Source organism: Staurois parvus, unplaced genomic scaffold (assembly GCF_062004578.1).
Source record: "Staurois parvus isolate SC_StPar_1 unplaced genomic scaffold, SC_StPar_1.0 ptg000052l, whole genome shotgun sequence".
NCBI lineage: Eukaryota > Metazoa > Chordata > Amphibia > Anura > Ranidae > Staurois > Staurois parvus.
Genome location: NW_028317848.1, coordinates 7,298,998 through 7,312,779, shown reverse-complemented (window position 1 = coordinate 7,312,779; position 13,782 = coordinate 7,298,998). Strand labels below are relative to the sequence as shown.

General features: G+C 41.5%; 1 protein-coding gene across 1 annotated transcript in view; it reads left to right on the top strand.

The window, feature by feature from the left end:
• Positions 1 to 13,366, top strand: part of DPY19L4 (dpy-19 like 4) — an 80,850-nt gene extending 67,484 nt beyond the window's left edge. The window contains exons 18-20 of the mRNA XM_089666769.1: positions 5,488 to 5,620; positions 7,490 to 7,648; positions 11,993 to 13,366. Coding sequence (XP_089522895.1) covers positions 5,488 to 5,620; positions 7,490 to 7,648; positions 11,993 to 12,157 — 457 coding nt within the window. The 3' untranslated portion in view covers positions 12,158 to 13,366. The remainder of the gene's footprint in view (positions 1 to 5,487; positions 5,621 to 7,489; positions 7,649 to 11,992) is intronic.
• The last annotated feature ends 416 nt before the right edge of the window (positions 13,367 to 13,782 follow it).

The window sequence follows — 13,782 nt, the reverse complement described above, 5'->3', positions numbered from 1 at the left end:
TTATCACATAATATGGGGTGCATTGTAAATGATGACTGTTTTGGCACTTACCCCAGGATACTGGGTATTATGTTATGATAAGCTGTATTATGATTTTTTATATTTAGATATTATGTTGTATTTTTTGTTTTGTTATAGAACTATATTCCCTCAATATACTCCTAAAGAAGTGGGAAACCACAAAACATGTCAAGACTGGCTGACTACAGACTCACTTTTACTTTGGAATAACAGCTTGTGGGTGTGAGATGGCACCATTGGTGTGATTGTAGTACAGCCTATTCAGAGGGATTTTTAAACAAGCAATGTTTTAATATATCTTTCTGCAGTAAAAATATGAGGTTTTAGCCTTTAAATTAAGAAAATAATATGCAGTGCTAGTTCACCCCACATGTGCATAAAACATATAATAAAAATATGTAATCAAATAAAGTCCTCAGAATTTGTCCTTGGTGTTTGGCTTTAACAGATTCCCTATATATGCTCTTTTGACCGCATGACCTGTGGTCATGTTTTCTGGTATGAGGCTGTGAGTGTTGGTGGTGGAGGATATTTTCTTCTCTTTTGTGGCACAGTTTCTTCCCACAGATATGAGTTTTATATAATTTTCAGTCACACACCATTGACTTATTTTAAGGACTTTATTTGATGACATATTTTTATTATATGTTTTATGTACATGTGGGCAAACTCACGCTGCATATTGTTTTCTTAATTTCATTGTATGTTTCCTGCATTCTTTAACAGCTGCTGTTTCACTATAAGTATCACATTTAGCGCAGGTTATTATCAATATTATTATTAGTTTAACCTTTAAATGTGTGTCTTTGCTGGTACCAAGAAGAACCTACTGCCGCTTTTAGATCTTTTGAAAGTCCTCTGAAAAAAAAAAAAGAAAGAAAAAGTAGCCATGGACCTCCTGGTTTGTTGGTGTGCCTAGACACTCCTCTGCCTAGAGCTTCATAGCTGTATGTTTGCAGTGTGGGATCTAAGGCATTGCTGCCTCTGACTGCAAGTCTCAGGAGATTTAGAGTGAGGTGTTGCTCATAGTTCCCTTTGCTGGAGACCGATATAGGGATGTAAAGCCCTACCTCCACCATGATGGCCACTTCCACACAGAGACACAGTGCAGAACAGAACAAGGCATGGGAAGTCAGTAATGGGGAAAGATCTGCTACAGGGAAACCATGGGTAATACTGTTGACTAGTCCTTTGCCCTCTGCTTGCCTCTTTCATGGCCTAGCTTGCAGAGTTCAGTACTCTTAAGAGTCCTTTAAAAAAAACAAAAGAAAACACGTTTGTATCATAATTAGAACAGTTCCAGTCTATGCCTATTAGTTGAGTTGAACTAGCTGCCCTGTGGTTTCACTTCAGAGGCTATGCATAAAGCCCAGGAGGTAACAGTAATGGCAGAGCCGACAGCAACATTTCCAAAGCTTATATATCATGTAAGGGGCACCACAGAGCTTGGCAGATTTGTAAACTGATTCTTCCTTTCTTTAATTATTGTGTTCTTTCTGTATAGTTAAAAGTCAATTGCATCCTACACTGACAGTATAGTGTTAATGGGATTGGTTAAACACATACTACAATATTTCTTGAGATCTGCTTTTTTTTCAATAAGACTTCTATTTCAGGCAAAACATAAAAGCAACAACCCCACCCTCTGCTTTGTGTTTGTTTCCCATCAGCTTTAACACCCTAATTACCCCATCAATGCTGAATGATCCCTTTAGTTTTTGTATACACTTTAGAACAACTAACGTTTCTTTTGGACATTCTCATAATTCTTTTTCAGGACATTTATGCTTATATTGAGCTTAATTATAGGTCTTTAAGCCAAACATGCATGTTTTAACATTTTATATCTACACATACCATAGGTCCAAAAGAAATTCTGTAGAACATGCATTGTGTACTAAACATTAATTATTCAATGTTTAGTACACAATGCTTAGTCATCAGCAGCTGTGCTGATCTCTGTTCCATAAATAATACAGGTTTTACTGCATTAAAGTAAGTCAGCATAGCAATGACTGTCTGCTTAACCAAGACCAGATATTCCCAGGCTAAAGCTTGGTTGCTAAAGGTGACTAAGTGTAGTGTGTAATAATATTGTTAATGGATAAGTTCACCCTAAAGAATAAGTATACACGTATTTGCAGGGAAAAAAGTGCATTCGTTATTTTTTTCTATAAGCAGAGCAATGCATCCGAAATAAGTGGGTCGTAGGTGCATTTCCAGGCACCTGCAGACTCTTCCTCCAGCTCTGTCCATACCAAGATACAGGCTTTCAGTTGGAGAGCTGAAGAAAATGTCAATGGACTATGAGTGTTGTGATAACAATTGTGTTCCATGGCGAACTACAAGTCTGTCTGCCATGGAGGAAGATGGGACCTGTAGTTTATTTGTTCATGGATCTCTGTTAATAGGACAACTGTGCCAATTTTCAAAAGTGACAGCTGGTGTGGGGGAGAAGAACCCCCGCGTGCTGTTACAGGGAGGAACAGTTTGGGGGTGTAACATGGTGAAGCTTGCCTCTAAAAAGGAAGTAAAACCACCACAATAATATTATTTTGGACCCCCATGAGCTAGCTAGTAAGCATAGCATATATGGCAGACTTACCATGCAAGTGATTCCTTCCAGCGCTGCAATGTCAGCACTTCCCTCCATCGACAGCTGTTCTATTTTCTCTAAGCAATCTTTCAAGTTTGGAGCCCTTGGCCTCTAGATTGGCCGGGCTGAGCTGACAAAACTCCTGCACATGCATATGGAACTTTTATCTCACTATTCTGTCATAAAAATCTTACCTGCCAGCATGTTTAAAACTTTTTCTCTACTTCTGTTTTCATCACCTTGTTTCCCTATAAATTACCAGCCACAGTGGGTCTTCCAGCTTTGACTCTTGTCTCTAAGCACCATCTCAAGATGTATGTAAACCTCAACAAAATGCTATTGCCCTTTTGATCTGTTAAATATATAATTGAAAATGTTTGACCTGTTTGATAAGGGAAAAAAATTATCCATCTGGAAATTCGGTGTTGTCCTATTCGGTCTGCTGCTTTATCTGAAGCAGGTGGCTAGTTCGCCTCTGTGAACTGCAGAACACCTCCATATATGATGGAGAGGAGGAGGTGTTCTGTAGTCCTAACACATTCCCTGTGTGAGGGTGACAGCGTTGCTTCCTCAAAGATACGGTACAGTGAGTGAACATTGTCACCATAGCACAAGAAGCCTGAAAAAAGAAAACGAATGCAGCTTACCACATCTAAGAACTGAAAAGCTGCAATAAATTGCATTTTTGTTTTGGGGTTTAGACATGCAGTAAGTTAAACTAAGTATAGCTTAACAAGGGGATATATACAGTTGCAAGAAAAAGTATGTGAACCCCTTGGGATTACGTGGAGTTTTGCATGAATTGGGCATAAAATGTGCTCTGAATGTCATCTAAGTCACAACAATAGAAGAACACAGTCTGCTGAACATAATACTACACAAAAATTAGATGTTGCCATGGTTTAATTGCACATAACATGTAAACATTCACAGTGCAGGGAGGAAAAAGTATGTGAGGCCCTAGCTTAATGACTTCTCCCAGAGCTAATTGGAGCCAGGACTGAGCCAACCTTGACTCCAATCAGTGTGATGATATTGGATGTGTTGCTGACAGCTGTCCTGCCCTTAAAAAACACACACCTGTTTTGGGTTTACTGGTTTCAAGAAGCACTGTCTGATGTGAACCATGCCTCGCAGAAAAGAGCTCTCAGAAGACCTACAATCAAGAATTGTTGACTTGCATGAAGCTGGAAAGGGTTACAGAAGTATCTCCAAAAGCCTTGATGCTCATGTGTCCACGGTAAGACAGATTGTCTACAAATGGAGAAAGTTTAGCACTGTTGCTACTCTCCCTAGGCGTGGTCGTCCTGTAAAAATGACTGCAAGAGCACAGCGCAGAATGCTGCATGAGGTAAAGAAGAATCCCAGAGTGTCAGCTAAAGACCTACAGAAATCTCTGGCACATGCTAACATTTTTGTTGACACATCTACAATAAGGAAAACATTAAACAAGAATGGAGTACATGGGAGGACACCACGGAGGAAGCCATTGCTGTCCAAAAAGAATATTGCAGCACGTTTGAAGTTTGCAAAAGAGCACCTGGATGTTCCACAGCACTACTGGCAAAATATACTGTGGACAGATGAAACCAAGATTGAGTTGTTTGGGAAGAACACACACCACTATGTGTGGAGAAAAAAAGGCACAGCACACCAACATCAAAACCTCATCCCCACTGTAAAACATGGCGGAGGGAGCATCATGGTTTGGGGCTGCTTTGCTGCCTCAGGGCCTGGACGGATTGTTATTGATGGGAAAATGAATTCCAGAGTTTATCAAGACGTTTTGCAGGAAAACGTACGACCATCTGTCCGCCAACTGAAGCTCCGCAGAGGATGGGTGATGCAACAGGACAATGACCCAAAGCATACAAGTAATTCAACAAAACAATGGCTGCAACAGCACAGAATACGCCTTCAGGAGTGGCCCAGTCAGAGTCCTGACCTCAACCCGATTGAAATGCTGTGGCATGACCTTAAGAGAGCGATTCACACCAGATATCCCAAGAATATTGCTACACTGAAACAGTTTTGTGAAGAGGAGTGGTCCAAAATGACTCCAGATCGTTGTGCAGGTCTGATCTGCAACTACAGGAAACGTTTGGTTGAGGTTATTGCTGCCAAAGGAGGGTCAACCAGTTAAGTCCAAAGGTTCACATACTTTCTCCTCCCTGCACTGTGAATGTTTACATGTTATGTGCAATTAAACCATGGCAACATCTGTTTGTGTAGTATTATGTTCAGCAGACTGTGTTCTTCTATTGTTGTGACTTAGATGACGTTCAGAGCACATTTTATGCCCAATTCATGCAAAACTCCACGTAATCCCAAGGGGTTCACATACTTTTTCTTGCCACTGTACATTATCCTGCTGCAATCTTGCCTATGAAAGATATCTAAGACTAAATGTTCAGATTCTAGCTTAAACCCTTTTGTAGCTTGTTCTCTGTAAATATAACCTGCCAAGAGAGAAATGTGGAGGCTGCCATTATTTATCTCTCATTTGTGAAAATTGTAGTGGCCTGATTGTCATGCTAACACAGTGGCTTACTGTTTCATTCACTAACCCAGAACAAATATAGACATTGGATATTTAGCTGCATGCTTAATCTAGGTCAAAGACTCCAAACGTATTGCAGTCAGACAGAGCCAGGCATCAAGTGATGGAGCAAGGGCACTGATGGAGTGGAGAGGTGACATGGGAGCATGGCTGTGTCTTTAAGTGCTACTTTTTTTATTCACTGTTTGTACATGTATTTCATTTTTCTATAAGGTGATCCTACTGACAAATTATGCCACACTAAAGAGCGGATTTTGTCATGTATATATCATTAAATAATATAGTAGCTTCATTGTCCTTTTGCTTGCAGAGGTCAGGCTCCTTTAGCTGCAGTGTTTGCTGGGAGTCCTCAGCTGATGGGTGCCATAAAACTCTGCACCGGATGGATGGTGACAAGTTTACCAGTGTACAATGATGAAGAACTGATGAAGAGGAATGAACATGTAATGTATACATTTCCTTTACTATACTGTTCAGGAGTTGAGCAGCAACAGACTTGTAAGAGTTTACAATGCTGAACACACTGAGGCTGGGTTAAGCCTGACATGTTGTCCCTGTAGTCAGAGGTTTGAAGGCCTCTGCTTATTGCTGTGCCTGTGGGAATTTCAGTATCCCGCTTGCATGCTTCTGTCTGGAGAGTTTGCTTTAAAGTCTTCTGGAACCTGTTTGGTGTCCCAGAACACAACGGGGAGGGAGGAAGACAATATCTGCTTCCAATCGCTTAGGCAATCCTAGTGGAAGTGGGAATGGGTACCTGTTCCCCCCCCCCCCCCCCCACAAAGGTGCCACTTCCTCACAGAGAGCGGGTAACCAGTACTTAAAGCGAAACTTCCCATTTTAGATGAAGCTCCGCTTTAAGGTTTCTTACTTTAATTCATTCTTTGCATTAAGGTAAAAAAAGACGACTTCGACCAGTATTCCCCCCTGTATCCCCCCTTACATGTACATGAGCCCAATCTCGATCCAGTGCTGTGCCCAGGAGCAGCAGATCTCTCCGCTCTCTCTTTCAGAGAGGCAGCAGTTAGCTTCTGTTACTGTCAGTCAGATCCTGTGTCAAGGTAGCAGGGGGTGCGGCTGAGCTGCGCTGCCTGTGTATGTATGCAGGCAGGACGGCTCAATATCGAGACCACAAGCATTTGCTATGGGGGCACTCGCTGATGAGGAGGAGCCTGGAGCACAAAGGGAGGACCACAGAATAGGAGGTCCAGGTCTGCTCTGTGCAAAACCATTGACTTTAAGCACAATTTTTCACTCCTGTAGGTTTTTGTTGACACTTTTACCACAGGGGTGGCTTTAAAAACTGGCAAAGACTTTCTAAATTTTAATACAATTTGGAATACAATGCAATATCAAATGGCCTGGCCTGTACTAGGTGTTCTTACAGGAGTCATTCAGCAAAACCTATGGAATCACTGACATAGATTATATCTTTTTATAGTTTAATAACTAAAGTAGGATTTGGCACTTGCTTGGTATAAAACATATATAAGCTAAAGTTCCCCTTGACTATTGAACACAGATTGCATTCAAGTTAGTGCCTCTTTTTTATTATTATTATTATTATACAGTATTTATAAAGCGCCGATAGTTCACTCAGCGCTGTTCATTACAAAGGGGGACAGAACATGTGACAGAACAATAACAATACAATGCAAAACATGAGGGGATCGAGGGCCCTGCTCTTTCGAGCTTACAATCTAGGAGGGAGGGGATGGTGGTACAGGAGGAGATAGCTGTGGGGGATGGAGTGGTAGGAAGAGTGGAGGAGGTCGGCAAGTTAGCAGGGGGTGGGGTAGGCTTCCCTGAAGAGATGGGTTTTCAGGGTGTGCCTAAAGGAGAGGAGAGTAGGTGACAGTCTGATGGGTTGGGGCAGGGAGTTCCAGAGGATGGGTGACACCCTGGAGAAGTCCTGGAGGCGGGCATGGGAGGAGGAGACCAGGGAACTAGAGAGAAGAAGGTCTTGTGAGGAGCGGAGTGTGCGTGCTGGGTGGTACTTGGATATTAGGTCAGTGATGTAGTTCGGGGCAGTATGGTGGACAGCTTTGTACGTCAGTGTTAGGATTTTGAATTTGATCCGTTGCGCAATCGGAAGCCAGTGGAGGGATTGGCAGAGAAGGTGGCGGAGATGGAGCGGTTGGAAAGGTGAATGAGTCTGGCTGCTGTATTCAGGATCGACTGAATGTTTAAAAACATTCCTTTTATGGGTCACTAGAGGGAGCCAGATCAACAACTGGATGAATGCAGAACTAATTTCTTAGTCACGTTCGCACAGTTTTGTTTGTAGCATATGTACCATACTTCTTGTATTGCAGGTATATCAGATCTATAGCATGAGGTCAGCAGAAGACATCTACAAGATCTTAACCTCCTATAAAGCCAACTATGTGGTGATTGAAGATTCAATCTGTAATGAGGTAGCTGGATTGAAAGGCTGCAGAGTAAAGGATTTGCTTGATATTGCAAATAATCATGTAAGTTTAACTTTCCATCAAACAGTTTTACCAATATAGTACAGCAGGGAATCTGCAAAGGTTCCCAAAAGAATAAGTGTTCCTTTGATTGAGGTCGTGTTATTTGTTTTTGGCTGTGCTCCATGTAAAAGTTGAACTGGTCATCAAGAATCTCAGTGTCTAATAACCAGCTGGGATTACCAGTCCTGCTTAACCTCCCTGGCGGTATTCCCGAGTGTAGCTCGGGGTAAAATTTCAGTACCAATAGCGGTAACCCCAAGCTACACTCGGGCTTACCTTGCGGCGCTGCATAGGGAGTCCCTGCAGCACTTACCTTGTCCTTCGCTCCCGCGATGCGTCCCCGGCCATCTCGTCCGGCCGATTCCGGCTTCCGTGTTCCGGTCCCTGCGAGCGTCGGGACGTACGGGGGCCGAAACCGGTGGCAAATTTAAAAATTTTTAGAAACTGTCATTTTCTAATAAATGAATTTGACATAGTAAAACATTACTATATCAAACCATTTCACATACATTTTGTCCCGAGTGCTTTGTCATGTGCCCTGCCTGCATTTTGACTGTTCTTTCTGCCTGGAAACTTAGAAAAGTCCATGGCGTCCAAAAAGCGTCCCTTTAGGTCAAATGCGTTTTAGACCAGCTAGAGAGCAGCGATAGTAAACCAGAACCACTTGCAGAATTGAGTGATAATGATTTTGTGGGGAAATTTGTCATCAGACACTGAAAACGATTTTGCGATTTTGCTCAGCGATGTGCGAACTTGGCGCTATATTTCAAATTTCAGTGTTTTTAGTTTGAATATAATATTGAATTAAATGTATTATATTATTTTTATGATTATTTATTTAATTATAATTTATGATTTTGTGTTTCAAGTTTTATCATACCCGGAATGTTTACTAGACTCTTGTGCGCACAGATTTCAGTGAGTTATTCCTAAAAATTACAGACCTACAATAAAAAAAATACATATTTCCATGCAAAAAAATTTACCGCTTTCAGCACAGAAATATGGACATAACCAGACCGCTAGGGAGGTTAATGACATCACTGGCTTATCAAATAGAGTGGCTTTGGCTCCTTTCAGTTATTCAGTGATTCATTCCTCATTGAACCTCAGTACTGACAGAGGGGCTGCCATATTTGTAGTTAAAGTGTTACTAACCCCAGGGCCCTGCATTCACCATATCTGGTCTCCCACAGTACACAGAACATGGAAATGCAATTATTTTAGTAAATATAAACAGCTAAATACCTTTTCTGATCAGTGGTATACAGCAGTCGTGTGACTTCTATCAGTGTCTGGCTGAGCACTGCTTAATCTTGTTGGAGGATTTTTCATTCTGCTCTGACTGTCCTATGACACTGCACAACCCCTGAACCTATGTCTGGACAGTGCTGATTGGCCCTGTGCTGATCACATGCACCCTTCCAAAGAAAAAAAAAATTCCCTAACAAACACTAAGCTGAGCATGTGCAGAGTGACTCCTAGAGCTTTGTACTATCAGCAGATGGATTGGGAACTGTGGAAGAAGGGGAGGATCAGAAAAGCAGGATCAAACATCCTTATTACACAGTGCAGAGGATTAACCATTTCGGTTCCCCAGAGAGTATAACAAGCATGCTTTACTGCATTTACAGACTGATTTTACTGTTCTGGGTTTAGTAACACTTTAAAGACCAGTTGGATTTTGCAACAGTCACATGCATATTTTCATTGACAGAAGCAGCATAACATGTTTTGTTTGATATTCCTGATTTCCAAAACTTCCCTGCTGTCAGAGGTGACCCACAGCCTTCAGTTGTCTGACATTTGCCAAAAGCAAAGCTACAAAGCTTTGTGGTTAATGTCTGACGTAAGCCTGCTGATCATCCGAAAACTGAAGTTTGAGTTTTTGGATGAGTGGATTAGTGGATTAAATATCCTTTTGGACCTTTTGCAGCCACTACAAGGAATATTTGTTTTTTTGAGAGGTAGCCTTGCTATGCGGGGGTTTATAAGTGCTTAAAAAGCCTGCGAGAGAGAGTAAATCTACCAATATTTACCCATAAATGAAATTTCAATTTTGGGTGTTTAGTCAAGAATATTGAAGGAAAAGCTAACTCCGATAAACTAGACTAACTTACATTCCAGCCCTTCTAAAAAATGCTAGTTGTCTGGCTATCATGTTGATTCATTAAATTAGGGTGGCAGAATAATAGTCAGGTAACTAGCATTTTCAGAAGGTCATCCCTGACTGCCTCCGCATTTCATCACTGGCTTCCTTTGAAATCCTTCCACTTACCCAGAGAGAGGAGTTGTTCAGTGATTCAAGCTACCAATAGATATTAGAGAGTAGTTGGATATTAAGGTATCATCCATTGACCAAAAGCTGGTACTCTGATAATGTATATTTATAGATATGGCACGACCAACAGTAGATCACCTGTGTGGAAAAGTAATAATAATCATCCAAAATGATCCAGCACAGCCAGTTACTGCATTGGTGAATTCTTAGCTTGGGATTTTTGGCATGCTTTGCTTGTTCATATGGACAATCTTGTTAACTTACTCAAAGGAGCCAAGGTCTGACAAAGAATCAAAGGCTTTATCCAAACAGGTGGACAGACATTTCTTAGGGGACCAACTCTCTGTAGATTCCTGTTCAGACCCACATGAAAATATGGCAGCACATTCAGGATCAGTGGTTAGCTGGAATCACAGATGCCACTATGTCGGTGGTCTGTGGGAGTAATAAAAGCCCCCCCCCCCCCCCAGCATTGGTGTCAGTGAGAAAAGTAAATGTCAGTAGTGATGTCAGTAGGAGTAGTTACATAACCCCCCTCTCCCCATTATTGGGAACAGTGGGAATAATAACAGTGCCCCAAACCCCCCATCTGGGAGTAGCAGAAGGCCCCCCCCCCCAGGTTTGGTGACAGTAGAAGTAGTAAACTCCCAGCTTTGGTGACAGTTGGAGTAGTAAAAGCCTCCAGCACTGGTGTCATTGCAGGGGATGATTTACAGCAACCAGCCAGTGCACCATAGTTTGGGGACTACTGCTCTATAATGGTGTCTTACTCCAATGAGTGATTAACCAAGTGTGCAATATGCAGCTCACCACTTGTATAGTGGGATAATGCGTATAACAGGATCTTTTCATCTTTATAGATATACAGAGCTGCCATTCATATGCAGCTTAGTTAAAAGTACTGTACAAATGGGCATTGAAAATTAAATGACAAATGTGAAGGCCTCCCTAGACGTGGTAGTGTCTGTTACTTCACCTTCTTGTACTGTGTGACTAGAAACTTTGTTAATCTATAGAGATGAATTGAGACGGTCTCATGGATGCAGTGATACACATACTAGTGTGAAATGAGAAGCTGTATCTAAGTGAAGCAGCTCATCCCTCCAAATGGGCCTGAAAAAAAAACCTCCACTAGTATGTTGAAGTACCTTTTTATGTGTACACCATAAAATGTATATGATGTCATTTTAGGGTTTTTCTTTTTATTTATTTACTGTAGGTGTAGACCCCAAAGGAAATACATTTTGTTAGATAAAGTACTATGTACTGTATCAAACATACAATCCAGTGATGGCTTCATGGTAAATTCAGGACAAGGCCTGTTTGTTACATAGTTAGTCTGGCTGAAAAAAGACAAAAGTCCATCTAGTTCAACCATTGTGATGACACTGAGTCATGTCTGTATAATGTCTGTTGAAATGACCATTTGTATTCTTCATCAGAAGACTAGATGACAATGCAGGAAATGGGAGATAGGGACAGAGCATTGTCACCTAGGAAAAGCCCTTAAGCCGGCCATAGATGGATAGAATTGGCCAGTTCAGCAAGGACGGGCCGAGATTCAATCCATCTGTGGGCAGGCTGGTTGTATTGAAGTTGATCCATGGATTGACTTCTGTACAACTTTTTTGTCGGGTTCTTTTCTTTCAGTCACTGATGGTGGATATAGCCGCTAGCAGTGATGATTGTGTTCTACCAGTGGGGAACAGAGCGCAGTACACTGCAGGAGGGATTCCCTTATCAACACTGACTGTGTCGATGGAGGAATAATGTATGATCTGCCTTAGAACAGGATCACAAGGTATTTTAATGGATGTGGTCATTTTAAAAATACTGAAAATATTTTTAACGAAACATTAAAATGTTAAAGCTTTTATGATAATTAAATGACTTGTATTACTGTAAATCTATGTAACATCTGCCTACATATGGACAGTTCTGGCTTCCTTGCATTGTTGTGTAATTAAGCACATGTTTTCTAATTGCATATTTATAGATTTCTATTGGTAATGCTTTGTGTACCTGCATGAATACTTCTGACAGCCTGTTCTTCCTGCTGACAGGTGGTGAACGAGGATGGGGATATTTATGCCTACTCAAAATATGGACGCTTCTGCCATGAAATCAAAATGAATTATTCTCCATATGTGAATTATTTCACTAGAGTATTCTGGAACAGGTCCTATTTTGTATATAAAATCAACACTCTTATATCTTTCCAGTACTGACAATCATGAGGATTTATGATATTGGTGACTATCATTTGAGACTTTGTGATGCATCGTGGTTCCTCTTCTGAAGCCCTCATGGGTGTGCGTCTGTCATTACACAGAGCCATGATAACAAGACCCCATGCAGTGTGTAGTATTGGCTGCTTGTACTGTGGACTTGAAGATAAAGATCAAGAGCATTCTGAGACGGTGTGAATGTTTTATCATTGAGCTGTATGCATCCTATGTTTTGAAATATGCAAACTGATATTTTATTTTGTTTTAAAATGTGTATTGTATAAAACTGGTATTCTGTTTAAAATGTTGACATATTTTGGCTCTCTCGGGTGCACCAAAAGAGATAACCCAGTCAAGCTCACTTTACATTAAGTTCCATATCATGATAATCTGTGCCAGCTCTGCCCCACTTCCTCCAGTGGAGTTTTATACCATCTGTTACAGCCTTTTGCAGGATATCTTACTGCAAATGCTGTTGCTGCTGCAAAAAGGGAAAAGAAATGACAAGCTGGTGTGTGCGGTCCAATCATCTAACTTTAAAGAACAACCCACCACTACTCCATAATAAACTTAACTTTTCTGCACCCCCCCCCCCCCGTTTTGTTCTGTTGCTCCATGCCTTTGGGTATAAGGGAGCACGTGACCTCTTCTTCTTCCCTTCTTCCTCTGGATGCAGTGTTTGGGCCTGAGTGGCCGAACTCCAGATCCACATACTGTTATGTGAGGACAAGAGTTTACACAGGGTTTGGACTTTCAGCTCTGCCAGATACACCGTGAACCTTAGCAAAGGTTATTATGGGGGGGGGGGGGGTTAAGAAAACCCACAGAATCTCTTTTAAGAATATGTTTCCTAAAGCTTTAGGAAGATAAGATCAGGGGACTATGGTAGACTGCTTGCACATCTGTCTGTTCGTAGAATAGGAAGACCGTGATACTCAGGGAATTGAAGGCACAAGCTGTAAGCTTCCAGGAAGGGGTCAGGCAAGGACTCTTAAATGGAAGTTCAGGATCACAAAGATCAGATTACAAACGTGCCTTTTCCCACTTTATTTATTTAGTACAGGTACGCTTTCCTGACCACTTATAGTCGAGCTTTTCTTTGATTCCATTCTGAGAGTTTGGAACAGGTATACTGTCTGTGTCCTTGTTGGGGAGGCCCACTCTTATTTGTCTTGTTGGCCATGTTGGTAATAAAACCAAGACAAAGTAGATGGAGTCCAGCATCTTTTTTGCTGTTATAACCAAAACTGTCGTAGTGGGCATATTTCCTGATAGTCATCTGTTGTGGTGACAGTTTCCAAAGATGGGATTTTTTTCCTCATTTTGGGGAATTTCTCTCACTTCCTATCATGTCACCACGTAATTCGGTGTCACTGGAAGAACATTGCAGTGCTCAAACTGAACAGTGGAGTTGCATTGTGCACAGCTATATTCTGCTTGTCCCATCAACCTACAGTGGTTAGACACAAAAAATGGAAACGCTGCACGATTTGCAGGTGTGAAAGTGACGACATGTATCACATTGAAAGCGGAGTGATGCAACACTCTTTAGCTTCCACTATGTGATGAGACACCTAGCTAACAGGTAGAAAGCCTCACTTTAGTCATTCACTGTGTACACTGCT